The sequence below is a fragment of the Podarcis vaucheri genome, assembly GCF_965113315.1.
Source record: "Podarcis vaucheri genome assembly, chromosome: 16".
NCBI lineage: Eukaryota > Metazoa > Chordata > Lepidosauria > Squamata > Lacertidae > Podarcis > Podarcis vaucheri.
In genome coordinates this window covers 38,422,068-38,440,064 of record NC_138754.1, presented here as the reverse complement: position 1 = coordinate 38,440,064, position 17,997 = coordinate 38,422,068, and the positions used below count along the sequence as shown (strand labels likewise).

The following is a 17,997-nucleotide window of genomic DNA, read 5'->3' as shown; positions in this document are numbered from 1 at the left end:
GTTGTGGGGATTAAACGAAGATGGGGAGAACCACGTATGCCAATCCAGAGCTCCTTGGAAAAATAAGTGGATACATATGCAATTTTTAAAAGGATAGGGCTGAAGGCAGTGAGCGTGAAGATGGAAGAATGTACCATTGAAATAATAATAATAATAATAATAATAATAATAATAATAATAATAATAATAATAATAATTTATTATTTATACCCCGCCCTTCTGGCTGGGCTTCCCCAGCCACTCTGGGCAGCTTCCAAAAGAATATTAAAATACTATGATACATCAAACATTAAAAGCTTCCCTAAACAGGGCTGCCTTCAGATGTCTTCTAAAAGTCTGGTAGTTGTTGTTCTCTTTGACATATGGTGGGGGGGGCGTTCCACAGGGAGGGCGCCACTACCGAAAAGGCCATCTGCCTGGTTCCCTGTAACTTGGTTTCTCGCAGTGAGGGAACCGCCAGAAGGCCCTCGGTGCTGGACCTCAGTGTCCGGGCAGAACGATGGGGGTGGAGACGCTCCTTCAGGTATATGAAGGATAATGAAAGGACACCCAGCAGGGTCAAAAGAAGGAATTTTATCCAGATAAATTCTAGTCAGAGTAGACCCACAGAAATCAATAGACCTACGTTATTCTTCTCTACTCTGAGTAGGTCTAACATTGGATACAACGCATAGGAAATATTTGGCAACCTGGGTTTCCCCACCTCCCATCATCAGCGACAAATGTTCTCCCTCCCAAGCATCATCAATCACAGCCCCAGGAGCTACCCCAGGATGACTCTGGTCCCTGTGTATCCTTCTTAAGAGAAATGCTTGCTCAAACACTATCCAAGGCCTCTTTGGCACCAGGAACAGACTTCCCTGTGCTGGAAGAAGGAAATAAAAATAATTGAAGCAATTGTCTTAGTTGTCTCCCGGGTTGTCACAATGATGTGGATAAAATCAAATAAACGGGAAGTTATTGTGAGTTGTTAGCAGGAGAAACAGTTGTGAATTGGCAGAGCAAACCAACCCAGGCGCTTAAGATGTTTTCTCATTATCCGGATTTATTGTTTTCAGGAGCAGAGCAAGGGGGAAAAAAAAGTTGGCTAAGCAAAAATAAGGTGAATAATGCCTGGTCTGGGGGATGTTTAGTTTGGAACAAAAATACCAATTTTAGTGTGTTTTTGCTGTGGTACAGCTGGGAATTGTGGCGTCACTTTGCCTCTTAGCTGTGGTGGATTATGCTGCCGCATAAAGAACATTGAGCACTCAGCACTGGAAGTGCTGGAAGTGCCATGGAAGGGCACATAACATGATGAAGAAGATAAAAGTACGGACCATCCATGTATTTTCAAAAACCCTTCAAAAACTCCCTGTTGGTAACCTCTGTTCCTTCCATCTGTCATGACCCACAACTAAGGAACCTTGCAGTGTGTGGTGGTAGTTTGAAAGTCCAGGCTGCTTCCTTGTGATTATCTGTCATTACCTTTTGTGAGGGGCCCTCAGCCAGTAGACGCATTGCCGGCACATGCTCAGACTCAGAGCATCCATCCCCTTAACTCCATAACTTAACATCTTCATAACTGCACAGAAGTCAAAGGCTGAAAAATAAGGGGAGGGCCACTTAGCCACCTTGCCAGTTTCTACAAGGGGGTGGAGTCTACCACACTCCAAGGTTTCAGATGTCTCTTGCTCCCTACTGAGACAATAAAGGTAAAGGTAAAGGTACCCCTGACTGTTTGGTCCGGTTGCAGATGACTCTAGGGTTGCGTGCTCATCTCGCTCTATAGGCCGAGGGAGCTGGCATTTGTCTGCAGACAGCTTCCGGGTCATGTGGTCAGCATTTGGCAAACCAGAGCAGCGCACGGAAACACCATTTACCTTCCTGCCAGAGTGGTACCTATTTATCTACTTGCACTTTGACGTGCTTTTGAACTGCTAGGTTGGCAGGAGCAGGGACCGAGCAACGGGAGCTCACCCCGTCACGGGGATTCGAACCTCCAACCTTCTGATCAGCAAGCCCTAAGCTCTGTGGTTTAGACCACAGCGCTACTCGTGTCCCTACTGAGACAATACCTTCCTGCAAAGAAGCCAGTGAGGCCTTCTTGGTGCTGTCTAAGGTCCTATTCTTTTCTGAACACTACAGTTGCATCTTGGTTCTTGAACACCTTGTGACTTGAATGTTTTGGCTCCTGAACGCAGCAAACCTGGAAGTGAGTATTCCGGTTTGTGAATGTTCTTTGGAACTCGAACATCTGACGTGGCTTCTGCAGCTTCCGATTGACTGCAGGAGCTTCCTGCAGCCACTTGGAAGCTGTGCCTTGGTTTTCGAACGCTTTGGAAGTTGAATGGACTTCCGGAATGGATTCTGTTCGATTTCCAAGGTACCACTGTACTTTGTGTTTTGCTCACTGAACACTGCCTATTTCCCCTAGGAGCCTCAAGTGCTTATGAATGCTGCCTATTCTTTTCATAAAACTATAAGTAAGGATCCAGTGGATCACCAGCTGCTGACAGGGTGCCCTTTGCAGTGGATGTTGGTTGGTGGCTGATTCCCCCCCCCCAGCCAAAAGCCTGCATCAGAGCATTATTTGGGGAGGAAGTGGCAGCCTCCAGGCACTGAGATGAGCACATTGTTGGGCATATTGATGGTGAAACTGCATTTTGCTCCCAGCTGAGTTCTGCACCCTGAAACTGGACAGAGGAAAATTGGTGTGCTTTGGACCTTTCCTGGATTTGGTCAGAGGTTCTCCTTTGAGAATGCAGTACTAACAACTAGCACAATCAGAAACCTTGAATGCCCCCAGCTCCCTGTAACATATTCATTTCTTTTGCTGGTGTTTCAGAGCCTTTGTGACCTTCAGCTCTTGAATATACAGCCTTGTAGATTTGCTGTTCTTTTCATAAACTGCCAACTGCTGTTTGGCAGATTTGCAATTGATGTCTTTGTCAGATACCTCTCCATGCCTCTCACTTCTTTTGTTTATTAAAGGTAAATATTAACGAGGCAGGTCTTGCTCACGTTCAGCATAATGCTTGTAAAATAACACTCCTTTGGTGTTAATCATCATAACAATTTAAAACCAATATTGCCTCTGAAACAAAAGTAGCTTGCTGACATACATGGTGCAGTGATACCTGATAGTTGTTTTTCCCCTTCAGTGCCTTAAATCAAAACTGTGCAAGATTATTGTGGGTAAATTAGAGGCTGGTCAAATTAAAAGCAGAGTCCTACACTCGGAATAAACATGCAAGGCGTGCAGTTCTGATGGGACTGTACCGCTACAGAGGGTTGCATATATGAATGCTCTTTCATTTAAAAACTCCCATAGCTTAGACAACTAGAATTTAAGGGGAGAAAGGTATTGTCACTATCCAGCTCAACCTTTTCCTGAAGTGCTAGTTTCTTATAGTTTGTCTTAATTTACTCTGAGCAAATTATTGGTTTTTGTGTTTTTTAAAAAAGCAGTCTCACATCTTCAACTTCTCTGCTCCTGTTTTAGTCTCCTCTGGAAGTTTCAAGCTCTACTCTTTGTTCACCCTAGAGCATTTGAAAAGCATCTGCCCCACAAAAGAGGACAGTGCCCAGCAATACTATTAGCTCCAGCCAATAGTCAGGGATGATGGGGGTTGTAGCCCAATCATATCTGGAGACCACCAAGTTGGCTACCCCTTTCTACCCTCTCTTCCCAGTTCTTAATTCTGAAGGAAGGGCTACTGTTTTTGTCTCAGGCATTCACCTAGTCCAGAAAAGATCTTCAACCTCTTTTAAAGCCAAGGGGAACAAGTAGTTTTCCTCTGAGGATGCAGAGTTTCAGACACCCACTTTGCCTTTGGACTGCATGACCTTGCAGTGGCCTTCAGATCATTGCTGGAGCAACATCCCACGCTCTCTGCATGTGGATTTGCCTCTCATCTAGATCAGTGTTTCCCAACCTTTTTTTGACTGTGACCCCCTTTCGACTTTGCTTCCTTCCTGTGGCTCCCCTATGGGCATAGCCAAGGGGGACAAGGGAGGCAGCTGCCCTCCAATAAGTAAAAATCAATACAAATCAATACAAATTTGAGGTTCTGACCCCTAACAAAAGCCTGCCCCCTTCCTAGCTATGCCCGTGCCCCCCCCCGGTCCCACTGGTAGAAAGGTAGCTATTTAAATGTTTTGTTTGTAAATAGAACATACTTTATTCATACTTCTTATAATTTATACAAAATACCATTACATAAAATGATAGGAACATAATGAAATACTGTTGAAGCAGAAAAACAGGGAATCATGGAGCTGGAAGGGATGCTTCCCCAAGGGTCATGTTTCTAGTACAACCCCTGCAATGTAGGAAACTCAGCTAAATCATCCATGACAGATGGCCATCCAACCTTTGCTTAGAAAACTCCCAAGGAAGGAGAGACCAGAACCTCCTGGGGGAGATCCATGTATTATAAAAAGTAAACAACACTTATTTGACCCCAGTTATTTGACACAGAGGGAGAAATCTGCAGATACAGTCCAAAAGGCGAACAGGGAGTACTGTATATATGGGAGAATTTTAAAAGCACATGGACCTTACTCACCTGGTGCAAAAAGCTCTTGTCATCTGGAGGAGCCCTGGCTGCCTAGATAAAACCCTATAGCCCCACACACCCTTACCTTGGAGTAAGGCCCATTGAACTCAGTGCAACTTTCTTCTGAGTAGATACTTTATTATAATTTACTGTATGCAAGTCAGCAGCACCCAGACATCCCTGCTCAGCTAGGCGCTGGGGTGGATTTCATCCAGCGCCTTGCAGAGCTGGGCAGACACTGCCAGTGGACCTTGTGCCCCTCGGCGACATCTGAAGGACCTGATCCACTAGGCACTGGGGTGGATTGCACCCTGCACATTCCAGAGTCAGGCCCAGGCTGCCACCGGGCCCAACACTGGCAGCAACAACAAGCAGCTCTGGCTCTCCCAGGCCTACCCCCCCCATTTACCAGATCTGAGGGTTCTGAATTGCGGGCTCTACTGGTCCCAGATTCTGCCCACCTAGCAGTTTGAAAGCACGTCAAAGTGCAAGTAGATAAACAGGTACCGCTCCGGCGGGAAGGTAAACGGCGTTTCCGTGCGCTGCTCTGGTTCACCAGAAGCGGCTTAGTCATGCTGGCCACATGACCCAGAAAAACGGTTTGCGGACAAACGTTGGCTCCCTCGGCCTATAGCCAGCCAATCAGGATTTTTTATTATTTTAAAGAATGATTTTTTTCTTTACTTCTCACTTTCCTCTGTGCCCCCCAAGCCTCTTGCTGTGCCCGCTCATTTACACATTTTCACTTGTGCCCCACTTGGAATACCCCACCCATGGGAAACACTGATCTAGATTTACCTTGCAGCAAACACTACATTGAGCTCTCCATGGTCCTGAACTCTATCCAGTGTTGCTGTGGTGGGGAATATGCAGCCCTCCAGGCAACTCTCATTTGCAGACACAAAGATCCAGGATGAGGGCAGTTGTTATAGTCCAGCAACATCTCCAGGGCTATATGTTCTCCACTCTGGCAGTACTCTTTCCATGAGGACTTTCAGCCTTTTTTATTTGAAAATATTTCTAAGGATACCAGGGGAGTGTACAAATAAGCATGAATAACATTGCTCATACACTGTATCTAATAGATAATATATAAAATTGTAAGTATGTTGTCACACTACAGTTTGCATGGCTATCAATAGGTGGTGCTGCAAACTAGTGTGAGGACAAATTTATCAGGAGGCCAGTGAGAATGGGCATGTTTAGCCTGGAGAAGAGGAGGTTAAGGGGTGATATGATAGCCATGTTCAAATATATAAAAGGATGTCACATAGAGGAGGGAGAAAGGTTGTTTTCTGCTGCTCCAGAGAAGCGGACACGGAGCAATGGATCCAAACTATAAGAAAGAAGATTCCACCTAAACATTAGGAAGAACTTCCTGACAGTAAGAGCTGTTCGACAGTGGAATTTGCTGCCAAGGAGTGTGGTGGAGTCTCCTTCTTTGGAGGTCTTTAAGCAGAGGCTTGACAACCATATGTCAGGAGTGCTCTGATGGTGTTTCCTGCTTGGCAGGGGGTTGGACTCGATGGCCCTTGTGGTCTCTTCCAACTCTATGATTCTATGATTCTATGAGAAAACAAGTGGGTGGCTAGATGGCAGAGGCCAGTGAGAGAGCAGGTGGCAGAAGCTTGCAAAGGACTGGCTTGCACAGACCACAGTGGCCGAGAGTGGCAAAGTGTGCAGCCAAGGATGGTAAGACAGTGGTGTGGCAGAGAACTTGGAAAGCCCAACTGCTTTCTGAAGCAATGAACCCCTTCTTAAGACACCACGAAGCAATGTTATGGGATGGGATGCTACTTCAGAGAATGGTTTGTCTGGGTGAGTTTGGGGTGAGCTGTTAAAGGGTGGGAGGTGGGTGTTCGTGAGGTCTAAGAGAGATAAGCAGAGCTGGTGAGCAATGCAAGCAGGAGCGGAACCCCAAGTATGTACAATAAAAAGCAACCTCCATAACAAGCACAGCAAACCAAAACTGTCAAAAATCCAAAACAATTCACAGAGTAGAACTAAATCAGCCCAACAATTTTAAATGCCTAGACCTGGGGTCACCAATCAGCTTGTCAGTATCTCATATGGTGCTTGTGAAGGGTTCCTTCAAAAATCTGAAATGAATTAAAAAAAAGTTTGCTCTTCCTGTTCAGTTGCGGTTTAAACCATTGAGGCTCCCATCCTCTCTCTGTGTGTGTATGCAAATGTGTGTAGGGTGTGTGTGCCAAACTGGGTTTTGACCTGGGTGAAAAAAGCCTAGTTTGGCCCTTGCATGCTCAAGGTAGTTTACAACTTAAACTTTTTAATGTAATTACAGACCTAACATAGGTACTAATAAACAATAAATAAAGCATCAAAAAATACACATCCAAATTGAACAATCTCCACATAAATTATAATATCTAAAAATAAAGCTGCAAATTAATATCAATAACTCCAACATCTCCCTACCCAACAAAATCTCCTAAACAACATCCTAGCCCAAGAGTTTGTTCAGCAGCCTCAGCTTTTGTAGCTGGAGTCAGTCCGGGCTTCGCCCTCCCAGGCCACGTGGGGAAAGGCCCGCAAGGCAGGGAGCAGGACTTCCAGGATTCACAGCCAAGATGTGACTAGCATCCACATGGCGCTTTCAAAATTTCAATAGTGCCAATTGGCCCCAGTGGGTTAGTGACATCTGGTATAGGCAAACAGGAGTCTCAACCTGGTGCCAGAAAGGGTGCAATGATGACACCCGTCTGTAAATGGTGCCTTGTGCCAAATCTCCCATTATGGTATGAACCTGGAAGTCGTCTTCTCAACCCTCTGCTTCTTCATGAGCACCTTCTCTACAACCTGCTCTCCTGGCTACTATGGTGATGGTGTACGCAAAGTTTGATTGGAAATGACACCCTGTGTCAAACGGAAATGCCCTGTCTCCTGCCATACTCTGAGCCTGCAGATCTTCTTCTCAAACCCTCCATTCCTTGCTTGGCAACATCCCTGCAACTTACTCTCCTACGGTGATGTAAGCAAAAATTGCAAATAATTGGGCCACAGGGCCCAAAGCCAGAGCCCCCCATTGAAATGGAAACATTACGACAGAAAAACTCCCATGGGAATTAAAGGCCACCCGAGTAGTTTCCACATCCGTCTTTGATGACACTGGAGTAATTTAAATTTGTGACACAGTTCAGAGTCATGTCAAAGGCTAAAAAACTGCAGAAATCCCCCCCCCCCAAAAAAAGAAAGTGCCATTACAGCAAAAAATAGGATTCCATGACTAGGCTTTGTTCAGTGGACCTACTCACTTAAGACTGCAGGGAAGCAATAAAACTAAGTGGTGCTTTTTATTATTTCTGCCCCCCCACCCCCTTCACCAGAAAGAAATATGTCTAATGAATGTCTCATGTCTGAAACACTGGGCTGGATTCATCAAAGGGAGTCAGTAATTACCAAATTGAGAGAATCATGAATTGCTTTTCTAAATTTGAAAAGCACATCAAGAATAGATCAGGAGCAGGCAAAATTAATAGTTACGAACTCATTTCCATAGAAATGGACTTATTAGCAAGCTTGCCAGCTGCCTAAAATTATAAGGTCTTTTCCTTCTGCTTGCAGGAAATAACTGTGTGGTTGTTGTTTTTTTCTTTTTTTAAAAAAACCCAAATCAAATATTTTCTCTCCTTCTTTCAAAATTCCATTGAAACTTGAATTTTGCTAAGTTTGCAGAAGGTAGGGATTATCTCTGTTATTGGGCAAATTGAAAATAAAATGGTGGAAGAAGGAAGTACCAGAAAGAGAGGAGGAGTTTATGCAAGTTTGAAGTTTTGTCTTCCTTCAGAAGGAACGTGGTGTGAGGTGCAGAATCTAACAGGATTGAGGACTGTGATGTTCTTATCATTTCTTATGACAGCTAATCTCTAGTCACGTTCCAGCCTGAACAGGAAGCCTTTGGAGTTCTTCTTGTCGAGGAGAGCCAATGGCCAGCATGCATGAGCAGTCACTAGAATACCTTTCCTTTCTGTTGGTTTATTCAGAATATTTATAGGCCATTCTTTGGCAATGCCTTCACTAAATCTTGAAATAACATAATTAAAGCCACTGTTTGAAATGGTAAATTCAGGCCAGGGATCAGCTGCAGCCAGCTCTCTGGTTTGCCACTGGGAGAAAAGGACTAGACTTGCTGCTGGCCAGATCAGGCAAGCTCATCTTATGCTCCTATCATGGCTGTGCATCTTGACTTCTCTGCAGTTATGGAGATTGAGGTACTAAAGGGGAATGAGTCTGCCAGGTCTGCATCCAGTGGCTGCACGGCCCCCCAAAAGGAACGGACAGATACCCACTCAAGACCCGCTCCCTGCCTTGCTTGCCTTTGCACCTGACCTGGCAGGGCAGGGACCTGATTGACTCCAACTACAAAAGCTGAGGCTGCTGAAGAGACCAGAGACCACCTTGGCTGTGATTGCTGGAAGACGTGGTCCTTGCCTTGCTGGCCTTTTCCCCACCTGGCCTGGGAGGGAGGGGCTCTGACTGACTGACTCCAGCTACGAAAGCTGAGGCTGCTCAACAGACTCTTGGGTTGGGGTATTGTTTAGAGGTTTCTCTTGGGTTTTTTGTTGCTGTTATTGATATTATTATTTTTTTATCTTTACTTTTAGACATTATGAGTTATGGGAAGACTGTTCAGTTTGGTTGTACACCTGTTGATGTGTTTTATTTATTGTTTATGGCTACTTTGGTTATGTTCATAATTATGTAAATCTTTTCATGTTGTAGGGGACATGGGTGGTGCTATGGTCTAAACCACTGAGCCTCTTGGGCTTGCTGATCAGAAGGTCGGCAGTTCGAATCCCCGCAATGGGGTGAGCTCCCGTTGCTCAGTCCCAGCTCCTGCCAACCTAGCATTTTGAAAGCACGCCAAAAAGTGCAAGTAGATAAATAGGTACTGCTCTGGCAGGAAGGTAAATGGTGTTTCCATGCACTTGCTCTGGTTTCGGTGTTCTGTTGCGCCAGAAGCGGCATAGTCATGCTGGCCACATGACCCGGAAGCTGTCTGCGGACAAACGCCGGCTCCCTCGTCCTGTAAAGCGAAATGAGCTCCACAACCCCAGAGTCGTCTGTGACTGGACTTAATTGTCAGGGGTCCTTTACCTTTACCTTTTTTTCGTGTTGTAAGCTGCCTTGAACATGTCCCCCCACCCCCCCACTATGGAAAGGCAGCATACAAATAAGATGATGGTGATGATGATGATGGTGTGTTTACATTTTGAGAAGTGCAAATCAGGAAGGTTTGCGTTCAAATGCCAAGTGAACTGAATCTCTCCCTATCCCTGTATCAGGCTCCTGCCTCCCCACACCTTCCAGGCTGGGCACTCATGTTCACTTTCTGCATTGCATGTGCTGTACTGGGACCCTGCTGGTTTGTGTGCCATTACTTGTCTGCCCTGAAGAGTGAAACTAAGCTGCAATAGAACTGCTCACCCATTTGCAAAGCTAAGGAGGGCCTGGCCTGGTTTCAAATTGGATGGGGGAACCATGTGTTGAGATTCCTGCATTGCAGGGGGTTGAACTGGATGACCATCGGGGTCCCTTCCAACTCTACAGTTCTATTACTCTGTGAGTTGGACAAGTTCCCCCAGCCTTTTCTGAAGGTCCCTTGCAAACTTGTGGATTTTGCTGAGTTCCTGAATGTGCTGATGACAGACACAACTTGGAACTGACAGTTAATAACCTTTCGAGCCAGGGAACGAAGTACCGATCAGTCTTCATACTCTAGGAAAGGCTCAGGGTCAATGGGGTGAGTCTTAGAACAAAGACCCCCGGGACGGCAAAAGGGCTGCAAGAGGTGAAATAAAATAAAATAAATCCACTTTGGAAAGTTTTTGTGCTGAGGCTCATTATAACTACGACCTGGGAAGAGGCACGGAACAAGGGCCACAGGTTGATTGCAGTCTTCTCCGTGGGGGATTCTGTGTCCCAGATACTGCCAGGCTTGGGCCAAATGATCTGTCTGTGAGATGGAGGGATAAAATCAAACGTTCAAGGAGTGGCAGAAGTGTCACAATCTTTTCAGAGGGCTCAATGCCTGCCAACGTGTAAAGCATTTTCAGTGGCTGGTAAGCTCACTTTGTAAGAAGTTTCCTCTGGGGGATATATATATATATATATATATATATATATATGCTTTCGTAGATTTTCACGGGTACAGGAATGCAGGTTTTGGTGTCTTCGGGTGTCTTCCCGTGTAAGAGTCGGGGTGTCTGTGCGACGTTTCGACGAGGTCTCACTCGTCATCTTCAGGCTGGTGCTTTCGGCTTCTTGTTACTGGAACTGTTCCAGTAACAAGAAGCCGAAAGCACCAGCCTGAAGATGACGAGTGAGACCTCGTCGAAACGTCGCACAGACACCCCGACTCTTACACGGGAAGACACCCGAAGACACCAAAACCTGCATATATATATATATATATATATATGAGAATGACAGTCTGAGACATGAAACCTAATTAGAACAGAACTGCTCTGACAGGTGAGTACAGCTGTTTCTGCAGCGCCACTAAAAAAAGGAGATTAAGACAACACAAGCACCTTGTGTTGGTTTTATTTTATTTTTTGCAAATGCCTGCCCTGCTTGGTGTATGCAAATTGTCTGCAGGTGAAAGGAAAGAAGGGCATCACCTGTCCTTAACTTTAAAGCTGCCTTCATTGGAATTTTGCAACCTTCACCCTTTTACTCAACCAGAGTCAGACCTGCCCCCAGCATGAGGATTATACGAAAAGCTTTCCTTCTAAAACATTGTCACGTCCCACTCCCTTTAGTATCCTATGGTGGGGAAAGATAAGGTGGCACCCTCCAGATTTTGCTGGACCCCAATTCCCATCATCCTTGACCATTGGCTACGCTGGCTGGGGATGATGGTAGTTGTGGTCCAACAGCACTTCGAGGACCACAGTTTCCTGCCTATTACACACCCTAGCTATTCCACGCTTTCCCCATTGTGGGGCCCCCAACTCCCATCATCCCTAGTGAACTCTAAGAACATTTGGAGGGAATCCAGTTTGGAGAAAGATACATAACACTGGCACAGCTAGGCATCCCCCATAAGTGCAATATTACTACTACTACTACTACTACTACTACTACTACTACTACTAATTTATTTATACCCCAACCATCTGTCTGGGTTTCTCCAGCCACTCTGGGTGGCTTCCAGCAGAATATTAAAATACAATGATTAATCAAATATAAAAAGTTTCCCTAAACAGGGCTGCCTTCAGATGTCTTCTAAAAGTCTGATACAGCAGTTGTTTTACTCTTTGACATCTGGTGGGAGGACGTTCCACAGGGTGGGTGCCACTACCAAGAAGACCCTCTGCCTGGTTCACTGTAACTTGGCTTCTCGCAGCGAGGGAACCGCCAGAAGGCCCTTGGCGCTGGACCTCAGTGTCGGGGCAGAATGATGGGGGTGGAGATGCTCCTTCAGGTATACTGGACCGAGGCTGTTTAGGGCTTCAAAGGTCAGCACCAACACTTTGAATTGTGCTCGGAAACATACTGGGAGCCAGTGTAGGTCTATAAGGATGCATATGGATGCCAACTCTTGCAAAGTTTACTCCAGGGTGTATAGGTTGAACTACTGGAGCACAGCCTGTGGCTCTTTAGGTGTTATGGGTCTGAAGCTCTCAACATCCTCTGTACAATTGGGCCCAGAGCCTTGGAGACACCGCAGGGGCACCACTGAAATCTAGGACCCCATGGTTATGATATGGAGGTATTGATCACCCAGTATTGTTTTTTAGTTATGCTATCATATCACACCTTCCAAAGCCTCAGGAGCTCTGGAAAACTGTGTTTCCTAGGGATTCTGGTGCTCAGAATTCTACCTTGGGCATTTTCACTGGGCGTAATGTGGCTAGTTTATTGGCCTTGGACATTGACAGGGAACCCGTGGCCATCCACATATGTTGGATTTCCAGCTCCTATCAGCCGCAGCCTCTCTCTGGGCAATTGTCAGGGATGATGGGGTTTTTAGGGAGACTGTGTTGCATCATTGTGTAATGTTGCACAGAGAAAGCTTGGTTGGGGTGGGGATGATGGCCAGCACTGGTGGCTGCAAGGAGCTTCCACTGTTTCCCACTGTGGAAACTGGGGGGGGGGCTGCAGTGAAAGGGGTGAGTAACTTCACTCTCCTTTTGACCCCCTCCAAGTTTGCCTGCGAGTTCTCCTAGGACAGTGATGGCCAAACACAGCCCTCCAGCTGTTTTGGGACTACAACTCCCATCACCCCTAGCTAACAGGACCAGTGGTCCGGGATGATGGGAATTATAGTCCCAAAACAGCTGGAGGGCCAAGTTTGGCCATCAGTGTCCTAGGAAAAAGCTTGTTGCCTGGCTCCTGTAGATAGGAACAATTAGAAAATCTGAAGATCTACTATTCTGAGAAGGGGACATGTTGGCTGACTTAGGTGGTCTGACAACAACAGGCATATCTAAGCCCTCTAGTGTGATTGCCAGAGGGCCCCCCCCCGTCCAGCAACAATTTAAGGAATCTCAGTCTTTTGTTTTTCTGTCCAAATATGAAATGTTTGTGTAATATGTTAAAAAAACGATCCAATTTCAAATTCCAAGTAACACCACCTTTTAATTTTTCAGGGCAAATGTCTCTTCTTACGAGATCTTTCAGATGGATTTTGAGATAGACAACAGTAGTGGCCTGGTGGGGGCCCAGCAAATCACCTGGCAGGTGGAATACCCCCGAGATGAGTCTGTGAGCGAGCTGGTGGTCTCCGAAATCTTTGTCAGCCAAGCGACTTTTGCAGGAATTGTTCCACTTGCGATGGTAAGAATCCACCTCCTCCTTTGTTATATTATTCTGTTTCATGTTTCATTCTGTTTCTGTAGACGTGGGAATTGGGGAAGGAGAGAAATACTTCCTGAAAACTGCTTTGATTGTTAGAATGCTCACCTTTCCCAGTCCCATTTATTGTCATCTATTTTTTATTTGGCATCATTCTTTGCCTCCTGGTATTTGCATCTCCCTCTTTCATGGATGATCCCAGCCAATCAGCAATCACACAGCTGAATGGGATGACATCACAATGATACATAGGCAATCAGATTTTAGCCAAGTGAGGAAACCAAGCCCATCTGTGAGAAAGGCGAAAAGAAAATGGTGTGAAAAGGTGACATTTTTGGAGGTGTTCCTATAGTTGGTTGAAAAGATTGCGGGGGTTTTGACAGACAAAACCAAAAATGCTTCTGAAAAGCAGCAGTCTTTGGGTTCAGCCTTATGAATCCTTAATGTTTGTTCAAGGCAACTGGATCTGCTAATTTGCATCTGCAGTAGAAAGGTCTCAATGCATAAACTACGTTTCAATAAGATTTTTTATTTACCTGATGTTTAGTAACAGCTCCTGGGAAACCATTAGAGTCTATTGTGTGATTCCACCCCCCCCTTTTGGGGGGATTATGGGCCCAGTACATGATAATCGCTCCTCTGGAGCTGTTGCCTTCCACTGTGTTACTGGAATCTCCATGCATCCACACATTGGTGATAGGCTACAATTAGCTGTGGCATTTTCATTTAAATTAATTAGCTGGCTCATGCTGGAAACTTTATATCTAAACCAAACAAAGTGAACCAATGGTGGGGAAGGCCTGAATTCTCTCCACTTCCCAGACCTTTGCATTTGCTAGTCTTCTATCACAGCCTTGTGGTGTTTTTAATAAAAGAAGTAATTTCAAAGGTCTTGGTGGATCCAAAGTGGACTTCCATTTTAGCCCCTGTCCCATATGTACATGTAAAAAAGAGCCCATGGGATCAGACCAACATCCTGTTATCCAGAATAGTCAGCTGGATGCTTCCATAAGCAGGGTGCCTGCAGTTTGTTCCCCTGGTATTTATTACTCTGAAGCAAGGATGGGCAGAGGGACACAGGTGGCGCTGTGGTCTAAACCACTGAGCCTAGGGCTTGCCGATCTGAAGGTCAGCGGTTCGAATCCTCTTGACAGAGTGAGCTCCCGTTGCTCAGTCCCAGCTCCTGCCAGCCTAGCAGTTCGAAAGCATGTCAAAGTGCAAGTAGATAAATAGGTATCACTCCGGCGGGAAGGTAAACGGCGTTTCCATGTGCTGCTCTGGTTTTGCCAGAAGCGACTTCGTCATGCTGGCCACACGACCCGGAAAAACTGTCTGCGGACAAACGCTGGCTCCCTTGGCCTGTAAAGCAAGATGAGCGCCGCAACTCCAGAGTTGTTTGTGGCTGGACTTAACTGTCAGGGGTCCTTTACCCTATTTTTAAGGATGGACAGACCCATCTCAGTTCTTCATGGGGACCGGACTCAAGTTGTGGTGACTGATGCTGTGAAGCAGAATTCACCCAGTTTTGGATTGTTCACCCACTAATATGAGTCATAGCTCAGTCAGTAGGGGATGGGACCTTCTAATCTCAGGGTCATGGATCCGAGCCCCATGTTGGGCAAAAGATCCTACAATGCAGGGGGGTGGACTAGATGATCCTTATGGTCCCTTCCAACCCTATGATTCTATGATGCCCATTGGGACTGGTAAGGTAGAAGGCAGGGAGCCCAAAAAGGAGGTGGAGTCAGAGCTAATGTCAGGTAGCAGCAGACTCTGGATTTGTATTTTCTTTGTGCCAAGAGGGGGCAAAATGCACATGTTCACAGACATTCTTATCTCAATCCAATATATGGTATGGAAGAGCCTGGCTTCTCTCTTTGACGTTGGCTTTTGCTCAAAGTTTCTGGGCTCCCAAACCGGAAAATCTACAGCTATTTTTCAGTGTTCCTTTTAAAATGTCTCTGGTCCTCTCGACACAGCTAGGGAACTTGCGTCATTGTCGGAGTTGGGCTCAGTTACAATTCAGAGTAAGTCCCAGTAAGCCCTGATGGTGTGATGGACCCCTCTGATGGCGATAGCTCTGTTAAGGATCTTTGAGTTGGGATCATCTCTTTTAAAAGTCAGACAGCCCCAGAATTCAATGAAACCATTGGGATGACCTCATTGGGGAGGAAGAAGAATGATTTTGCTGCTGCTGTTGGCATCCATCTGTCTTGGGAGACAATGGAAATGAGTGCACTTCTGGGAGTGAATTCAAACTGCTGGAAGGTTGCAGCGCCCGCCGTGGCTGTAGACACCGACGCAGGAAAGACATGTTTTGTTGCAGCTGGGGCAGATGAAGGCATCTAGTTGTGCTGCTGCAGATGCGCCCGGGCATTTCTTCTCTCTGTGCTCCTCCCAGGCCCAGCATTCATTCCTCCTCTGATCACTGTTATGGATGCACAACCTGACTGCCTGTCTCCAGGCACTGTGGTCATCCCACATAGCAGGGTTGGTGTCGCCAGCCTTCATGTCATGTTTGCAGTCATCTCTGTAACGCAGAGTTGGTCTGCCAATGGGTGGGGTGCCTGAAGCCAGCTCCCCATAGAGCACGTCCTTGGGGAGGAATGATAACACACAGGATTTATTTGCCACATCAGCTAATTAATTCATTATCAAATAAAGTATCCCTCCTTTTCCTGAAGGAGCTCAAGGTGGCATACATGACTCTCCCTCTCTCCCTAGCCTTCTCACAACAACCTTCAGAGGTAGTTTAGGCTGAAAGTTCCCATTCAGGCAAATGAGAGGCATTATCTAAGTTCAAGGAAACATCCCAGCTAAGCAAATAGAGTCAAAGATGGTGCAAAGCAAGGCTGATGCAGTTGGGGGGTGGATGGACTGGGGAGAGGGTGTGTAGCTGGAGCAGGTCTCAAGAACTAGGGGCTTGGAGGGCCGCATCCAGCCTCCAGCAGTGGTGATCAGTGCCCATTGGCAATGGTAAGGAAGAAGGCCAGGAGGCCAACAGTAGGTGGAGCAAAAGCCAATGCCAGACAGTCAACTAATTTTATATCTATCCTCCTTCCTGTCGAGTTCGATGAAGACAACTTTGGGTCTAAGGAAGAAGGAAGGAGACAGCCAGTGCTACCCTCTGGACCAGTTGCTAGGCAAGAAGACCGGCAGATGGGGACTGGCTGAGAACAGGCCAAGGTTGGCTGTGCAGTGCCCCCATTCACTCTGGGGGCTGCCACTGGCCCCAAGCCTGAAATTTGCTACACCTGAATAAGGCTTCACTTCTCAACGAGTTCTAGTGTTTCTTGACAAATTGCTGCATCCTAGCTATGGCTCAGTTCCTTCTGCTCACAAGCCTGCTTGAGTCGGTAGCCTTAGGCAATGAGAAGTTGAGGGAGACAGCCCTGGAGAGGAGCAACATCTTGTGTTTGCATAGCTTTCCTCATGTTTGCCAACCTGGAGTGTTCGTTAGCATAGCAGGCATGGAGCCTGGGCTGCAACCCACCAGAGCAGGAAGAGAACATCACTGCACCATGAGAACATAAGAGCCCTGCTGGATCAGACCAAATGCCCTCCAGTCCAGAACTCTGTTCTCACCCTGGCCAGCCAGGTGCCTGTTGGAAGCCTGCAATTAGGACCTGAGTGCACCAGCACTCTTCCCAATTGTGATTCTCAGCAACTTGCATTCAGAGGCAGATGACCACGCTGGGAGCTGTAGTTTGTTGAAGATGCTGGGAGTTGTTAAGAGATGTCCCCAACTCTACCTCTCATCTAAATCAGAACCAGTGACAGTGGTGAATGTCCCGTGAGAGGGTCTGGAGGTGGTTGGAGGATGGATGGCGGCTAATGTATTGAGACTGAATCCTGACAAGGCAGAAGTACTGTTTTGGGGGGGACAGAGGGTGGGCAGGTATGGGGGATGCCCGGTCCTGAATGGGACAATTGTGCCCCTGAAGGACCAGGTGCGCAGCCTGGGAGTCATTTTGGACTCACAGCTGTCCATGGAGTCACAGGTCAATTCTGTGTCCAGGGCAGCTGTCTACCAGCTCCATCTGGTACGCAGGCTGAGACCTTACCTGCCTGGGCACTGTCTCACCAGAGTGGTACATGTGCTGTTTATCTCCTGCTTGGACTACTGCAATGTGCTCTATGTGGGGCTATCTTTGAAGGCGACTCGGAAACTACAATTAATCCAGAATGTGGCAGCTAGACTGGTGACTGGGAGTGGCTACCAGGACCACATAACACCGGTCCTGAAAGACCTACATTGGCTCCTATTATGTTTCTAAGCTCAGTTCAAAATGTTGTTGTTGTTGCTTCTTCTTCTTCTTCTTCTTCTTCTTCTTCTTCTTCTTGTTATTATTATTATTATTATTATTATTACTACCTTCACAGAGATACAATTTTCAGAGTTCCCTGAGAGGAAGGATTGATTGTTAAACCAATTTGGGAACTGTAGCTCAGTGAAGGCTATAGGGATCTCCTAACAACTCTCAGCACCCTAAGCAAACTACAGTTCCCAGAATCCTCTGGGGGAAACAGTGGCTGTTTAAAGTGGTATCTTAATGCTTTAAATGTATGGTGTGAATGTGGTCTAAGGTAGACTACAGTAAACCCTTTAAAATTAATGGGCCTGAGTTCATCATGT

At 46.3% G+C, this 17,997-nt stretch overlaps 1 protein-coding gene across 3 annotated transcripts in view; it reads left to right on the top strand.

Annotated features, from left to right (window-relative positions):
* Nucleotides 1-17,997, top strand: part of TMEM132B (transmembrane protein 132B) — a 376,300-nt gene that overhangs the window by 257,864 nt on the left and 100,439 nt on the right. For all 3 annotated transcript variants that reach the window (XM_082204116.1, XM_082204118.1, XM_082204117.1), the window contains one exon: nt 13,157-13,343. In XM_082204116.1, the coding sequence (XP_082060242.1) occupies nt 13,157-13,343 (187 nt within the window). The remainder of the gene's footprint in view (nt 1-13,156; nt 13,344-17,997) is intronic.